Genomic DNA, 18,546 nt, shown 5'->3' with positions numbered 1-18,546 from the left:
TTCCACCGGCATTCCAGCAGGACACTACTGAGTGCACTGCTAGAAAGCAGTTTACAGAATTTTTGCAGTCACTACTGCTTGCGTAACACGAATTCTGCCAGTGCTAAATCCCAATAGGATTAAACTGTTACATGCTGCTGCTGTTGGCAACTTTCAGTCTCGAAAGACTATGGTATCGCGCTCTGAAAGGTGGTTCTGGAACATTGTCTAGTGTGGCTGAAAAGGCCAATTCGGGAGTGACAATCCCTTCCACACCGGGAGCAAGTGCAGTCTGTCCCTGGTCTGTCTCCTGGCTATGGGCCTTCCTTCTTTGCCTCTTAGCCTCAGACTGTTGGCCAAACTCCTTAATTTAAGTTAGGGTTCCGTTCTGGCCACCCTTGTGTTATTCAGTTTTTATGTAAGTTGGGTCTCTTTCTGCACATGCACAGATCTGTGGGAGTGTTTGGAATGAATGAAGAAAGAGCTTTGTGAGGAGAAGACAGGTAGCCGTGTGCTATTGTTATGGAATGCTTTGTGCAAGTTCAAAATGATATAAATCGAGGTTTATGTAAGTCAGGGACCCTCTGTACATGATTCCTATTTCACCTGTACTGCTGACCAAATCATGTTTTGAAGAGTGATCCCTTTCTCGAAGTCACCACATTCGTATACCACCCATTCCCTGAGGAGGTCAATATGGTGTACATTGCATTCCCTTCTCCTCATTACAGTATGGAAACTGCACTGAAGTCATCCAGTGATCTTCATGACTAAATAGAAATTTCAATTAGGTTTCTGGAGCTTCAGTTCAATGCTAAAATGATTACACCATGCTGGCTCTATCCACACAAACAATTCTGATTGCAAGCAAAAAGAAGTGTTAGGACTAAAGGATAGATTGTGCTGTTTAGGGTCACTTGGTTAGCAAGACTGTTCAATCTTCAGTTTCCCGGAAGCTAGAGTTTCCTGGAAGCTAGTTGTCTGTTTGTTGCCATCAACATTAATAACATATGCTACTAAAAATATAGCCTTTAACCTAATAAAATTGTAAGTGCAGTCACTGATTAGCTTCTTTTCTAAAGAAAACTGGTGCCATGAAGCCTATTGCATTCTGCCTGTATGACATTAAAACAACATTTATATTTTTTATTGTTCTAGAAAAGAAGCACAACAAACTTATATTATCTTAGGGTTTCCTGAACTAATAACGATAATGACTTAAAATGACTCCAAACAGAATTAAAGATTGTAGAGCTGTTTTGCTCTTTCCTGGCAGAATCATTTTACACAGTGTGCAGAGTATAGATGCCACCTAGTGCCAAAATACACATATTTTTGAGAGGGTAAAAAGTACAGGCCTTATATTTCTGACATGGCTTCTTAGCTGTGTGATTTTAATCAAATAAACACAATAATTTTTTTACATAACACTGGCATCTGTTACTTCAAACTGTATTAAGACTGACAGATGATCCACCTAATTATTTTTATGCAAAATGTTAGTGCAGAGAACACAGACCTAAATATTGTGACGACATAAATGGAGTTACATGAGAATACCACTTGAATCTTTAATTTTAGACGTTTCAGCAAGCCATGATGATTCTGTGATCCATGGATGCACAGGATTCACAGAAGCAGCCAAGATTTGGGCTAAACATCCAACTACCAATTCTAAAATTTGGACATGCAAATGGTGTTCACCCAAGAGACAAATCTCTGGTTATAACCTTCCACGCATATCAAAGCAAATAAAACAATCAGGTCTATAGTGGGTTGCACAGCAAAATATACTTGTGGTCTCCAGAATACTGTTGAGAAAACAGAATGGTTCCTCTCTCTTGAAATGCTGGTTATGCCTGATGTATATAGAGAGGAACTAAAGGGATATTAATTCTCTACATACGTGTAGATGAAATGTCCTTAAGTACCAGAGATACCAATTGTCTTTTCTTTGCCTTCCCACCACATACTGGATTTCTAGCAGTAACACTGAGAAAGGCCAAGACTAGACATTGGGTATTTTATGCATTGGTGACAACCTCCCCTGTCTCCAAAAAAACCCATCTGCAACATGATCTCAGATGTTTATTCAGAAGTAAGGCTCTCTGCAATTAATGAGCTTACTAGTAAGTGTGCTGAGAATTGAGGCTATGGTCTATCACAAATGCTGGCCCAGGGATCAGACGCAGCCTGCGGTGAGCCTCTATCCAGCTCGCAGCAAGCCTCTGGTCCCCTGTGGGGAGGTCTCCTTGGCCTTCAGAACATGTTCCAAGTGTTGTCCTATGATGTCCTGGTTCTGAGGTATTTACTCGTATACTTGTAAGTAAGCTGCTTGTGGGGTGAGGGAATGGGAGTCCATCTGAGCATGCGCTTTATTTCTGTGGTGTATGTTGGCGCTTGGAGAAATCCTGGAACTTTGAGCCCATTCATTCATTTATTAGTTCATCGAAGTTCCCTATCTAAGGTATTTACATAAATTTGGTAATTAAAATTTATTTTTCCAACCCCCGACACCGTTTCAGATATTGGATTCAGCTCTCTGGTCGAAAAGTTTGGAGACCCTGGTCTATCTGCATAAAAATATTGTTGGCGCTTGTTCTCGCTTTCCATGCTGTCAGGTTTCACGTGAGCCAGAGCCTCAATCTGCTGCTGTGTGACTTCTTTTCATGAATTCCATCAAACAGTAAATCCTGGATATGGGAGCCCAACCCACCATTTTATCACTTATAAGGCAGAGATAAGATGTGTGTGCCCCTTACTACCCCTTACCATATTGCATTCTAGCTATTGCTCTCAGAATCTATTTTATTTTACATATATATGGCTGCATACACATAACCGAGCAACAACTGCCTCAGTGCAGACAACACCATCATGAAATGTGTAAATTATAATTAGTAAATTATTTGTCAGCGTGCTCTTGCAAAGAGACTCACACAGTTATAAACAATATCTGTGCTGCGCACTGAACATTTGCTGTGGCTGTCGGGTGATTGCTAATTGTTTGGCCTGCAATTCACAGTCGAAATGCCATCTGCAAAAAAATAAATAAATGCCACAATAACCGGTTTTAACCTTTCCAACAAGAACGTTAAATAGGCATTACAACGTCTGGAGAAAGAAAATTATTTTTAAAACACTCACCAGCCCACACTGCTGACAGAGCCACTTTCCACCTGAAGAAACAGTGCCAAAATCAATGCTTAATATAAGGCCTGCATAATGAGAAAGTTTGTGGATTACAGTAACATGCTGGGTTTTCTAAAAGCTTCTCTTGACAAGTTATTTAAATTACCCTGACCTTACAGCAAATGTTCACATTAGGACTTTCCATGAACACAGTTACATCTCAAGCCATCTGTGGGTTTGGTGAAACAAAAATCATTAGGCTCTGTCAAATGCAACTTAACTACACGAATCAAATCGTTTTTGCCGACTTGCTCACAGGCTGCGTAACAGTCATGATAGCGCACATGTCCCCATTCAGTTCATTTGCTTGATAAGATAATTTTTAAAAGTAGTGTCAGATTTGCAGCTGTTGTGAATTATGGTCAATCAAGACAACTTAACCTAGCTGAGGCAAATTGTCCCAGTAGGGCAAATGAGACTCCTTTGACCTCTGCATTCATGCTATTTTTGTGTTATGATTTTAAAACCCCTTATCTAGAAGATGAAGCCAAGTTAAACATTTTAAAGAAACAATTTATCGGCCTATTTCTTCATTGCCTACTGTGGCCAGCTGACAGAGACAGACAAAAGTACATTTCACAGCCACTTGTAATGAACCCATGGTTCTTTCGTTTCTATCTGAAGGTTGCCAGCATTTTTCCTAACAGGACTCTTCTGCCTTTAAATAGCAGAGCCCAACAAAAATTTCCATAGCACATATACATCAAAAAGCTTCCCATACATTATATCTGCTTCCTCCACAACTAAGATAAGATTTTTTTATATTCCTCTCTCAGAGCACCACCACCACAGCACGTGGAGCGCCCTCCGTCAGTGGTGCTGCATGCTCTGGGCTGGCAGGAGAGAGGGTTGGGCTGTATGTCTGCAGTTTCATGAAAGAGGTGGGATGGCCATCTGGCTTCCCCTGATCCAAATGAATGACCATTGGAAACCATCAAACCTAGTTTACCTAAGACCAAGCCAGTGGCAACCCCATGCCACTGAACAACCCCTCCATTTTGCTGCCCTTTCAGTGCCCCCATGGAGAGGGCAGGTGGGCTGGCCGACAAGCAAGCAGGCAGGGGGCCAGCAGGCACCCATGGCTATGCAGCAGGAAAAGAGGCAACCGCACTTCCCTTTACTTACCAGAACTCTGTGTGCAGCCTCTCCTCTGTGCTGCTGTGCTGTGCAGAGAAATTAAATGAGTTATTTGCATCTGTCTTCACGGCAGAAGACCTCGAGCAATTACCGCTGCCCAAACGGCCCCTCCTGACCAAGGAATTAAGTCAGATAGAGGTTAAAAGAGAAGATGTTTCAGACCTCATTGATAAATTAAAGATCAATAAGTCACCAGGCCGGGATGGCATCCACCCAAGAGTTATTAAGGAATTAAAGAATGAAGTTGCTGATCTCTTGACTGAAATATGCAACTTGTCCCTCAAAACGGCCACGGTGCCAGAGGATTGGAGGATAGCAAATGTCATGCCGATCTTTAAAAAGGGAAAGAGGGGGGGCCCGGGAAACTATAGGCCAGTCAGCCTAACATCTACACCAGGTAAGATGGTGGAGTGCCTCATCAAAGATAGGATCTCAAAACACATAGACGAACAAGTCTTGCTGAGGGAGAATCAGCATGGCTTCTGTAAGGGTAAGTCTTGCCTCACAAACCTTTTAGAATTCTTTGGAAAGGTCAACAGGCATGTGGATGTGGGAGAACCTGTGGACATTATATATCTGGACTTCCAGAAGGCACGGTCCCTCACCAAAGGCGACTGAAAAAACTCCAGTCAGGGAATTAGAGGGCAGGTCCTCTCCTGGATTGAGACCTGGTTGAAGACCAGGAAACAGAGAGTGGGCAATTTTCACAATGGAGAGAGGTGAAAAGCGGTGTGCCCCAAGGATCTGTCCTGGGACCGGTGCTCTTCAACCTCTTCATAAATGACCTAGAGACAGGGGTGAGCAGTGAGGTGGCAAAGTTTGCAGATGACACCAAACTTTTCCAAGTGGTGAAGACCAGACATTATTATGAGGAGCTCCAGAAGGATCTCTCCAAACTGGCAGAATGGGCAGCAAAATGGCAGATGCATTTCAATGTAAGTAAGTGTAAAGTCATGCACATTGGGGCAAAAAAATCAAAGCTTCACATATAGGCTAATGGGTTCTGAGCTGTCTGTGACAGATCAGGAGGGAGATCTTAGAGTGGTGGACAGCTTGATGCAAGTGTCGACCCAATGTGCGGCGGCAGTGAAGAAGGCCAATTCTATGCTTGGGATCATTAGAAAAGGTACTGAGAACAAAACAGCTAATATTATAATGCCGTTGTACAAATCGATGGCAAGGCCACACCTGGAGTATTGTGTTCAGTTCCGGTCGCAAAACCTCAAAAAGGATATAGTGGAAATGGAAAAGGTGCAAAAGAGAGCAACTAAGATGATTACTGGGCTAGGGCACCTTCCTTATGAGGAAAGGCTATGGTGTTTGGGCCTCTTCAGCCTAGAAAAGAGACGCCTGAGGGGGGACATGATTGAGACATACAAAATTATGCATGGGAAGGATAAAGTGGATAGAGAGATGCTCTTTACCCTCTCACATAACACCAGAACCAGAGAACATCCACTAAAATTGAATGTTGGGAGGGTTAGGACAGACAAAAGAAAATATTTCTTTACTCAGCATGTGGTGGGTCTGTGGAACTCCTTGCCGCAGGACATGGTGACGGCATCTGGCCTGGATGCCTTTAAAAGGGAATTGGACAAGTTTCTGGAGGAAAAATCCATTATGGGTTACAAGCCATGATGTGTATGTGCAACTTCCTGATTTTAGAAATGAGTTATGTCAGAATGCCAGATGCAAGGGAGGGCACCAGGATGCAGGTCTCTTGTTAGACCTCTTGTCACACTCTTGTCAGGTGTGCTCCCTGGGGCATTTGGTGGGCCACTGTGAGATACAGGAAGCTGGACTAGATGGGCCTGTGGCCTCATCCAGTGGGGCTGTTCTTATGTTCTTATGCTTTAGTTTGAAATGAATAGGAACAGCTTGTGTTCAGCAGGCATTGCTACTGTTCATTTCAAACAAAAGCCTTGTGGAGAAGATGCTGCACATAGAGTTCTGTTAAACAGATGGTTGAATGCATACTCCTGAAGACTAGGAAGGGGCGAGAGAGGAGCCCCCACCCTCTTACTTACTGGAGAAAAGAGCGCATCCTCTCTCTTCAGTGCCACTTACATGCTACAAGCACTGCTCCTGTTCATTTCAAACAGAAGTAGTATGGAGAAGGGAGGGTGCACCCTTCGCTCTAATAAGTGAAGGGAATGGGGGGTGGGCTCCAGATAATTATTTTTCCCTGCCTACTTGGTGCTTTGTAAGCACCGGGTGGGCAAGGAGAAGCGATTTGGTGCCATGGCAGCTGTTGTTTTTTTTTTCTGCCTCCAACAGCACAAAGTGGAGTGGCAGGCTGGAGAAGGTGGCAGACAGATGGGCTGGGGCTTGATCCATTTGCCATCTTTCCAAGGGTACCGCACCATGCAACTGTTTCAGGCCGCATCATGGCAAGACCAGCCATGGATCAAACACAAGCTGCTTTTCTGTGTTCCATCTTGTGTGTTCCATCTCAAAGAAAGCATTTGTATATGGCTATACCCCCACCTGCCTCCTGAGATCAGGGAAGTATGATGGACCCTTGAGTTGACCTTGATGTATCAGAAGGAAACAGTAAGATTTAGAAACACAAAGCAATTATTTTGCTCATCATTTTTTCTTCAATTGCCTGTTAGTGATTTCTGCTAAAGTCTGCACCTGGGACTGCCAATATCGAAGCTATTTTCTAAGCCTGCTTGGCTTCTACTTGTTCCCTGCAATTAGTCAGACCGCCTCCCCATTTTTATGTACTTCCCTTTTCTTTGGGGCTTTAATAAACTAGATATGTTTTGACTCTTTGCCAGTCTAAATGATGTTCACTGGTAAGCACTGCCTGTGTCTAGAATCGCTTATGTTCACTAGTGCAATTTTATCTTAGTGAAAAAAAAATACTAGTTTCTGCATTCACCAGGGAAGGAGGTATCTTGCTCAGATGACCCCCCTCCCCGGCTCCTCTCCCTATTCTGGGATGTTAATAACAAATCTCTACCAGTTCCTGCCCCCACCAGCCACTATCCAATAATTTCATGAAGTGGAGAGCAGAAAGGAATGCAGTAAGCACTAACCACTACTCCCTTTGGTCAGCCTCGGGCTTCCCTAACAGAGATAAAAACAGACTTCCAGAAAGAGTCATCATATTTGGTTTGTGAATCAGAATGAATAAGCCAAGAACAATTTCATTTGTCTAATAATTGTTGTAATTATGAAATAACTCAGTTGGAAGCCATTCAAGGAAAAGTTCATCTGTGTTTTATGCAACTGCCACAGATTCCACATGTCACCACAGATGCATCCAGACAAAGGGAACCTTTGGACATAGCCTCAACAATCTAGCAAGTCAGTGGCAAGGGTGAGATTTGGACTGGAGATTTCCTGGCTCAAAATTCCTACTCTCCCACCAAATTACACCAGCTGCAGGTCAAAGAACCTCCTTATAAATGTGTTTATTCATGTGTCCAGATTAATCAACAGGTGAGAAAGACTTTGAAACCGTGGGCGCAATCCTAACCCACTTTCCAGCACCGACATAAGGGCAGTGCAACTCTAAGGTAAGGGAACAAACATTGCCTTACCTTGAGGAGGCCTCCCTGACTGCCCCCCAACTGCAGGATGCAGCACATGCCCCACTGGCCCAGCTATGCCAGTGCTGGAAAGTGGGTTAGGACTGCGCTCAGTGTCTTCCAATCAGTTATTTTGCATCCCTCAGGGCTGTGCATGAAGAGTTAATGCATTATTTTGGTAGCTGAGCACGAATTTACAATGCTACAAACCTCTACAGGTATCCTATTAGTGGTTCTCAAGTTGGGGCATCACAATGCCCCAGCCAGAGAGCCCTGGCCTCTGCCCCCTTAAGGGGCAGGGAGGGGGGGAGGCGGCAATGCGACCACCAGAATTGCATCGCTGTCGAGGGGCACAGGGGCTTGCCTGAACTCACCACAGCCTCCAACAGCTGGGTACACAGAGGCAATTTCTCTCTAATGAGCATATATGTATATAAAAAGTGTGGATAGCCATCTTCATCAGACTCCGCAAGCTTACCAGGGCAGATGTCAGGCAGAAGACAAAGCACTGGATTAACGAGGCCTAAGGTCTGATTCAGAAAAGCAAAACTTGTGTTCTAGGAACACAAGAAGTTGCTTAACTCTGAGTCAGACCACTGGCCCACCTAATTCAGTACCAAATGCATGGACTGGTACCCTTTGTCCAAGGTTAAAGACAAAAATCTTTCTCAGCCCTACCCAGAGATGAAACCTGGGCCTTCTGCAGCCAAAGAATGTGCCATTCTCAATTCTCTTCCACTGAGCTATAGCACCCCCCTGTATTCTTGATACTGCACAGAAAAACAATTGGTAGAAGTCACAGTTTGTTTATTAATTCCACCGTTACGTCCTGATACCCCAGACTTCTCTTCTTATTAGAAAGTTACCATAAAACAGTATTTCTACCATTTCACATGTTGTCAAATGAAGTCTTAGCATGATACACTGCAAAGCAAAGAAAAAAGGGGGGGAATATGGCAAAATCTGAATGGCAATCTTTAACAAAGGTTAGTGGAGGTGTGTCACACTTAAGAGTACTCAAGATAATACATCCTCTTTTAATTAGATTTAGTACAGGGCAGATGTGAAAGGAAAATAAAACTCTTATTTGCTGTTCTTGAATAGACTACAAAAATTGTCCCAGACAGAGATGAAGGGCATAAAGAGGACAAATTGCACATGGGTCAATGTACTAAGTAGTGTTTACGGTTTAGAGAGTGTTTATGGGACTAAACACTAGCCAGTGACTGAACTGAAAAAACAACCCTTTCTGTTCAGCAGTGAAGACACATAGTGTATGCTCATCCAACACCCACACCAGCTGTCCTTATACAGTCAGCTCCAACAAACTTTGCACAACATATCTGGGGTTAAAATAATGGTGATTCAATAACAATAGACAAAGAGAGAGGCAGTAATCTGGGTTGGAAACCTTGCCCATCAAGTTGAAATGATGGTCCACAACAGGAATCTGCCTCATACAGACTTTTATTGAGCAACTCCAGGAAGAACTTAGCTCAATGTGTTCCTTTTTTGTTTGATGCCTGTGTCAGTGCTGCTTGAAGTTCAGCAGGAGCAAAGACGCCAAATTCAGTGACAATGCCACCGGTTATCAGGTCGTGAGGGCAGACATCAAAGGCTGGGTTCCAAACACCAATGCCTGGGAAGGAGAAAGAACCCACTATTAGTCCAAGCAAAGCTATAAGCCAAACTATTAGCCCAGTTATAGCCAAACTATCCCATTTGCTTTGTCTCTAAGGTTCTGTGGTCCTGTTCTCCTTGAAGATAAGCATCTCAAAAGAATAAAACTTAATCACTCAGGGTTAGCATGTGCTCCAACTGATAAGAGAAGAATGGTCCCAAAATATATAGTGCAAAGCATCTGAAGGGGTACCAGCAACTAAAACCTCCAGGAATGAGGTCAAGAGGCTTATGCTTTCCTTTCCCTGGAGCAAAGGGCTAGGGACATTCTGTGACTACACAATTAAAATGACTAACTATTGATCACCCTTCCCTGGAGTGAAAGGAGATGAGACGTGGCTGATGCCACTACCATGCTATCCAACAACCCTGGATTTTGATATGCCAGAAGCTACCAAACCATCTTTTCTTGACTTAGAATGTCTTATTGTAAAAATTTGAGACATTTGATCCACGTAGCCAGCTGCATCTCCCTGTAAAAATCACGGGTGCTAGAACTTAACAAGTAGATGTCCCATCATATTCTGCATTTTTTGTATATGCCTTTTTGACACTTCAGTACCTGGTGCTGCAACTCGCACGCCATTGACATCCGTCAGTTCTTGGCTGGGTCGCTCTTCAATAACAATCTGCCGCCCATGTTTCAAGCTCAGGTCACATGATGTGCTGGGTGCTGCTACGTAGAAGGGAATCCCATGGTACTTTGCAGCAATGGCCAACTGATAGGTGCCCACTTTGTTGGCAGTATCGCCATTAGCAACAACTCTGTCTGCTCCTACGAAGACCGCTGGGTACAAAAAAGATCAAAACTCTAAAGCAACGACATAGACCTTTATCCAATGCCTGTCAAAAGCAGACTAACCATTATGCTGAATAAGCTACAGATAAAGCCAGCTAGGAGGGCCCTACTGACACGCACAGCTCCTGGCATTTTTTGATTGGAACGAACACAGCCATCCTGCATCATGGCTCCTTTAAAATTCCCTAAAATCCAGAACATAGCAGAATTTCCCCATCACAAACTGGGTGAAGCACCACCCATGATCACAGCTTGTGGCAACAATCCTATGAATCTCTAATCAGAAGGAAGTTCCATTGTATTGAAAGGAGTTTACTCCCAGGAAAATGTGTACATTATTGCAGCCTTAGAATATCAGCAGTCAAAGCAGGCATAGATAACAATTTCCACCAAACTTCAGTGCTAATTAATGCACCTGAAGGCATGCCAGCATCCCCACTCAGCATGAAATTTGATACATGGCCTCAATGAAGATACTCTGCCTTGGTCTCAATCTTCACAGGACTGCTACAAATATAAAATGGAAAAAATCTCTACCTGGTTCTCTAGGCTGCTTTGAGGAAGGGCAGGGCACATATGTGTCAAACCCATAGGAAAGTCCCAGTGGCTTTAAGATCTAGCCACTTTATGCATGCAGTGACTACGGGACTATTTCTTTTTTTTTTTGCATGCACACATTATTTTCTATCCTGCCCCTCAAGAGAAAAGGATTTCTACCAACAGCATAGAGCTCTTCTGCCCTCTCCAGTTAACAGCAGATTCTTGGGAGAGAAGCGCTGGAAAAGAAAGCACTGCTTATAAGCTAGACATGATCAATCAGCCAATATGGTCCAGCTTAAAAGGCCCCAAAGTCCAGGACTTGGATGCAATCAACTGCAAAGGCAGGCAAGATTGAAACCAAGTTAGCAGTAGGGCCTCCTGAGACCCTCTTTTCCCTTGTTTGTTTCATGTCACCCACAACAGTTGTCTCATTTTTTCTTTTAACACCCAAGCGATGCTGAGCTATGCTTTTGCTATCAACAGTTTGTTCAGACATCAACACAATCTGCAGAGACAAGCCCAACTGTGACATGAATGACTGTATATACAGTTGATTACTAAACCCAACCTGCCATAGTAATTTGCTGGCACAGTGAGACCTGCACAGAAGCAGAAGTGAGCAGAAAGATGAGCTCACAAAAGCACTCACCTGATACTTTTTTTTCTTTCATAGTCACAGATGCCATGCTGTCAGCAATAAGTGTGGCAGGAATCTGCTCGTAGACTAGCTCATATGCAGTCAACCGGGCTCCCTGATTATATGGCCGTGTCTCTGTGCAGTAGACATGTTCCAAGCAGCCCATGGCATGCAGGGAGCGAATGACACCTGCAAGGTAAATGTCATAAATATTTTTTAAAAGAACAGGCTATTTGGGGTTAAAGCAGAGAGAAGTTTGGAACTATCACCCTAGAAAGGATGATAAACTAGTGTTCTATTCAGTGTGGCTGAATAGAAATTCAAAGCTACTAGAATTCATAGGCACTTTCCCCAGCTCAGAGGGGAAGAATAGTGAGAAAGAGAAAAAAAATCAGCAGAGTGGGAGTCGGAATGCCTGAGAAAGGTAATAGTGATGATTGAAGATACTGGTAGAGGTGGGTGAAAACAGTTTTATTTTTTCACATATTTTGGTGTTTTTCAAAATTAGGAGTGCAAAAAGTGGTGTTAAGTATTTTTCTTCCAAAGACGTATTTTTATAAATAAAAATTATAAATTATAATCATTTTTAAAGTATACCAGGTAGGTGATTTAGGTGGTATAGAGTCAAAAGATGCAACCACATGCATGTAGAGGTGTAAGAGAATATGTTAAGGTGTTAGATAGTGGTGTTGTTTTTTTTTGCAGATTTTGGGTTTTTTATTTTTTACAAAAATGAGAGGTACTGAAAGCAGTGTTATGTGTTTTTATTTAGTCATCACTGAAAAACCCACCTCTAGATACTGGGTTGTTATCTTTTGGGGATGCCTCTTGCATACATGGGGATGTCACTTACCAAGTGCAGTGCCATAGCCAGAAGTGGCCAGCGAGCCAGTGTTGCAGTGGGTCAGGACTGTCACCTTGCCTGGTCCTACCTGCTGGAGGAGGTGCTGTGCCCCATGGTCCCCAATGCTTCTGTTGTCTTTCAGGTCCTTTTCCAACATGGCTTCTGCCCAGCTGATCACACTGTGATGAGAAGTGATACTGACGTGTATATTCTCTCAGAGTTATAACTCTTGGGGCAGGAAAAGAAGGGCAAGGTGTTAGACCCTCACCTTTCTTGCAATCTTTTGGCTGTAGCCTCTTTACACTTGGCCTCCTGGCGGACAAAGTGGCCCAGTTCCTGAGCTGCCCGAGCCATGTTGACAGCAGTAGGTCTGGCACTCACTAGATAGCTTAGCGAATCCAGCACCCAGTGCTCCAGGTCACTCACACTCTGTTCTGAGCTTCCTTTATTATGTAACTCCACGGCCAGACTCAGGCAACCAACAATGGCAATAGCTGGGGCACCTCGCACCTAAAAGAAAAGAAACTTCTTTATTGTCATACATGGGAAATGTGGTATTGATAGAGGTTAAGGACTGGCTTTGATAGAGGTTTGATAGAGGTTAAGGACTAACACAGCCACAGTGTTAGTGGCTTACAATAACTAGTGAGATAGTGGCAAGGACTAACACAGCCACAGTCACATGAAGAAGATGCCTGGGGGTCCATAAAGGACAAGTGATGCTGGTAAGCTCTATGGACCACAGAGCTGCCATGCTACAGGAAGGTGAGCAGGTAACATAAGACATCAGTAGGATTACCAATTATAAAGGGGGACAGGTGCCTTTACCTTAACTAAGGTATAGAAGAGGGAATTTTGGCAGGGGCAGCTTTCCATGTTGAGCTGCACGTGCCAAAACGTCCTCTTCTATACAATGGTTAAAGGTAAAGGCACTTTGTCCCCCTTTATATCTGGTAACCCTAGACATCAGCGAAACTGTGGATGGAAAGACATGGCACATATTTGCCAGCACAGCATATTGCCACTATCAGAAGTTTAAGGTATTACCTGGAAGGGTATTATTCTGTGCCCAAAAGGCAGGCACACTCATTTATGCAAAGGCTTTCTGGATTTTCCCGCTAGCTGGTATTTTAAGGAAGCTAAGTTCTGAAGACAGATGACAGCACTCATGATTGGATCCACAGCCTTCAAGGCATGAGAGGAATAGTATGTGCTTAGTACTAATAGTACATCCTACAAATGCCTAAAGCACTCTTTCCAGACTTATCTTATTCAAGAGCATTTTTATAGCACACTGTGTGCAGCAGAAACCAGCTAATGCATGCTTTCCACAGAGTAAGCCCCACTGAAGACAATGGGACATATTTCTGAGTAAACAAGTACACGATTGTGCTCTGAGTCTTGAAACACCAGTGTGCAACCCCAAGGATACATTTGTTCATGTGAACATAGGAGCACAGTAGTAACTACATGTGATGAAAACAGTTGTGGTTATTGTTGAGAATTTTCTCTCCAACTCTTGAGGTGCTTCAAATTTCAAGGGGAACTAGCCAATTAGAGAGCTGGGGGAATGGGACCAGGGAAAAAGATCACCAGGCCTGAGGAAATTTTCTCTCTCTCTCTCTTTTCTGTGCACTTCTGACTCGACAAGACAACAAGAGCCCACTCTCTGGGGATCAGAGTGGAAGGCTGCTGGGGAGAGCCCCCAGGTACATAGAAAGGGACCAAGTAATAGCCAGTGACTGTTAGATTATGTTTATGTTGGTCTGTCCTCCAGACATTGGAGGCTTTTGGTCCCTTCAGCTCAGGCCAGGATGAATGGGATCCAGGCTCTCCATCTGGTCCAGCAAAGCCTGCTCTCGTGAAGTTTCCCTGCAGAGCCAGCACCATTCAGGGGATGTTTATCTGTGAGAAACCAAGAGTGCAATCCTAACCAACTTTCCAGCACTGACATAGCTGTGTCAATGTGGTGTGCACTGCGTCCTGCAGTGAGGAGGCAGTCAAGGGGGCCTCCTCAAGGTAAGGGCATGTTTGTTATCTTATCTTGGGGCTGCGTTGCAGCTAGGTCAGTGCTGGAAAGTTGGTTAGGATTGAGCCCTGTTTACATTGTTGTTTCCTCATTTGTTAACCTACCTGTTAATAAAACCTTTTTGTTTAAAACCTCTGCCGTATTCAGTGGACTTGTCAGCCTCCCTGCTCTACAGGTGCTACTGTCAGAGTGAGGGCATTTTAACAATCCTAAATAGCATTCCTGGGGAGGGATTTTGCCCAGGGAACCCCTCTGGGAACTAGATCTCTTGGGCTGGTGGCAGAGGACTAGATCTACCAGGTCTCGTCCCAAGCTGCATGTTCAAGTGATTGGAAGAGTGGGGGATGGGAAGGGAGTGAGAACTTGGCACTAGACATCACTGCCCTGGATTAGGGGTGGTTGCTAGAAGTCTCGCCCCCTTTCATGACAATACTATAAAAGGCTAATCAAGAGAGCATAGCTTACATCTGCCCTGTTCACATTCCCTTCCTTCTTTTAATTCCTTTCTCTGAGCTGTTTTTTATATTACAGGCCCTCTGCGGAGTCCATTAAAAAGTGTTTCTGCACATCATCATCCTCTTAAGATTAATATGCAGTACCTATGATGTTCTTACTCTTGTCTCTTGAACCAGATACATATAGCAAAGTCTATGCCAGTAAACCTCAGGGACATGTGGTGCTAGAATGAAATGCTGCACATATTCTCATATGTACAGCATGTAAACAGTTTTCAAGGACCTCTATGCAGGGCTTGCAAGTTAAAATCAGTCTTCATTGCAAGGAGCACAGAAATTAAAGAGCATGACTCACATGGAGTTGGACCAAACAACAAAATCACAAGGGGGGGGCAGCCACTACTAGACTGTACCACTTCAAACTACTGAGTGGAATATGAAATGTTTGAATGGTCATATATAAATCTGCAGAATCATGTGTTGTACAGAATAAATCTTCCTGCTAACTTTCCACATACAGTGAAAGGGTTGTTGAATGCGAGCTGAATTGGTGATTCTGAACATAAGAAGAGCCCTGTTGGATCAGGCCAAAGGCCCATCTAGTTCAGCTTCCTGTATCTCACAGCAGCCTACCAGATGCCTCTAGGTGCACACAAGACAATAAGATACCTGTATCCTGGTGCCACTCCCTTGCACCTGGCCTTCTGAGCTGGCCTATTTCTAAAACCTGGAGGTTGTACATGCCCAGCAAACCTTGTAACCTGTGATGAACTTTTCTTCTAGAAGTCTGTCCAATCCCCTTTTAAAGGCATCTAGACCAGACACCATCACCACATCCTGTGGCAAGGAGTTTCACAGTCTAATTACACACTGGGTAAAGAAATATTTTCTTTTGTCTCTATTAACTCTCCCAAAACTCAATTTTAGTGGATGTCTGATGTTGTGTAAGAGAAAAAGAACATCCCTCTATACACTCTATCCAATCCCTGCATAATTTTGTATCTCTCAGTCATGTCCCTCCTCAAGTGCCTAGACCAGTGGGTCCCAAACATTTTAGCACCAGAAACCAATTCTTTGGGTTCTTATCTTAAACTTACACCTTAAACTAAGACCCACTTAGTTACCAGACTTTAAAAAAAAATCTAGAAAGAAATATTTTATTTATGTATAAGTAATAATAACCAGAAAAAGACCCTCAAACATTTAGCTCCCTGTATTTACACATGCTTGCAAACTGCAGGAGCTGAGCTCTTTGCAGGATAATTACCAGCTTCAGTATCTGATTTTTGAATAGCCTCAGGGGTTGAGGCAATTAGTTATTTGATCTTTCTATCACCCTCCAAAAATCAAGTCACAACCCACCAGTGGGTCCTGACCCATAGTTTGGGAACCACTGGCCTAGGCTAAAGAGCCCCAAGCGTTGTAGCCTTTCCTCATAAGGGAAGTGCCCCAGGCCAGTAATCATTTTGGTCTTGTAACCTGTGATGGTCTTTTCTTCTAGAAATCTGTCCAATCCCTTTAAAGGCAACCAGATGCCATCACCACAATCCTCCTGTGGCAAGGAGTTCCACAGATTCTGCAGAGATCAGGTGGCTAGCTTCCAAACACGTGTGGTGAAACAGAGAGAGGTGCCTGTATAAAGGCAGTCTAGCACTGTTCAATGAGGCCACTTGCACTTAAAAGTAACTTTTGCCTTTCCCAAGAGATCCTAGTTCTCTTCCCTTTGCTTATCTTCCACCTTTTTCTCTAGAAGGGCTTGGAGCACAGCAGACTATGGGCAGAGACACAAGCTTTGACCATCACTGTCACACTATGCTGCCAAGGCTTCACCTCTTGAAGGACTGCCTGCCACGTCTTAAAGGTGCAGGACCCCAATCGGAAGAGTAACATAGTAGCAATTCTTATATCCTTCAAGCACCAGACTGAACTAGGCACGCAGCAGCCATTCGTTCCCGTCCCAACCGCAGCACCTTCATGGCTCGGATGGCCTCCCAGCCCTGGCGAACGCTGCTGATCTCTTCATAGAGGCTCTGCTGGGGCAGCAGGAGCTGATTGAGGATTTGCAGGGAGCCCCTGCGGTACCGAATCGCTTGCAAACTCATGGCTGACTCTGATGGCAAAGGGGCTGAACAAAAGCAGGAAAGGAAAAGGACCACATGGGTGCAGTGGTCACCGCAGGGTCCTAAAGGAATCCTATTCTCTCTCTCACACACTCAAGCAAAATCACAAATTGTGCATACAATCTCTCTCTCTCTCTCTCTCTCTCTCACACACACACACACGCACACACACACACACACTCATAAATTGTGCATGCAGTGTGAAACAGAGCTTCAGAATTCACATACACTTGTCTGTGCTTTTGCATGGGGAACATTGATGTACAATTGTGGATACCAGTGTGCATGTAGCGATTCATGTTCACTGTGCAAAAATCTCACACCCAAGTCAGGGTGACCAGGTGTCATAACCGCAAAAGAGGACAAAGCACTCCAACATGTAGGACATACGAGAAAAATGTAGGACATGACAAAATAAAAGCTAAAAACACCTGTATATTGATTTAATGTGGTCAATTTAAACACTATATTCCTTATTATTAAATTTAAAACAGTATTGTCTTCTGCATCTTTTTAGATCTTTTTAGATGCCCTTTGGAGACAGGGAGCATTAGTTTTTTTATTTTCTCTGTAAACCACTTTGTGAACATTTTGTTGAAAAGTGGCATATAAATGCTGTTAATAATAATAATAATAATAATAATAATAATAATAATAATAATAATATACATACATACATACATACATACATACATACATACATACATACATACATACATATAACTTATTAATTATAAGTAATTAGGCTATGGGCTGCCTGCAGGGGCCCCTCTCATAAGGAAGAAGAGGACACTTAAGTTCTTTTCCAGGACATGAGGTTAAAAAAAGAGGACATGTCCTGCAAAAGAGGATGTCTGGTCACTTCTTTTGGTATAGGCAGCCATTATAAGGTGCCCCCTGCTTAGTGCTCCTGCCAGAGTCCAGCAATGCATGCACATATCAGGGATATTTGGAATTTATTTACTCTTTCTTTGCCAGCACTGGCAATCCACAGTCCAATGTACTGGATGATGTGGAAGCTGAATGTAAATCAAATAGATGCAAAAAACAGCAGGCTGTTTTTGAGACCCTTGAGAATGATATTAGAACCTGGGCTGGGGAGGGGGATTGTAACTCAGTCCCAAGGCACATTCACCTACTCCTGGGTAAATGTGCAAGTGCTTCTCTGTTTCGGTTTCCATAGGGCTCAATACATTTTCCATGTCAGCTTGTCTGATTTGTGACCCACCAAAAATTGGGTTGTGACCCAATTTGGGAACCACTGATTTAGGGTCTCATTTTATCTTTGGTGCCTGAAGATCAGTCATTCAAAGCTGTTGTTTGTTAAAGGCAGATTTTGGTTAAGAAGGGATGAATACAAATTGTATTATACAATTTCAATTCTTCGTGAGTGGTGCCATTTCCAAAATAATGACCTCATAAGAACATAAGAACATAAGAACAGCCCCACTGGATCAGGCCATAGGCCCATCTAGTCCAGCTTCCTGTATCTCACAGCGGCCCACCAAATGCCCCAGGGAGCACACCAGATAACAAGAAACCTCATCCTGGTGCCCTCCCTTGCATCTGGCATTCTGACATAACCCATTTCTAAA

General features: G+C 43.5%; 1 protein-coding gene across 1 annotated transcript; it reads right to left on the bottom strand.

Moving 5' to 3' along the window:
- Positions 1-8,637: 8,637 nt before the first annotated feature.
- Positions 8,638-16,939, bottom strand: MRI1 (methylthioribose-1-phosphate isomerase 1). Its single transcript, XM_066621220.1, has 6 exons — positions 16,802-16,939; positions 12,616-12,857; positions 12,357-12,526; positions 11,516-11,692; positions 10,090-10,314; positions 8,638-9,486 (listed from the first exon to the last, which is right to left on the bottom strand). The coding sequence occupies exons 1-6, from the start codon at positions 16,931-16,933 to the stop codon at positions 9,344-9,346; spliced, it is 1,089 nt and encodes a 362-aa protein (XP_066477317.1). The 5' UTR covers positions 16,934-16,939; the 3' UTR covers positions 8,638-9,343.
- Positions 16,940-18,546: the final 1,607 nt, after the last annotated feature.

This window comes from Tiliqua scincoides, chromosome 3 (assembly GCF_035046505.1).
Source record: "Tiliqua scincoides isolate rTilSci1 chromosome 3, rTilSci1.hap2, whole genome shotgun sequence".
Taxonomy (NCBI): Eukaryota; Metazoa; Chordata; class Lepidosauria; order Squamata; family Scincidae; genus Tiliqua; species Tiliqua scincoides.
This window is presented reverse-complemented; position numbering and strand designations above follow the sequence as displayed.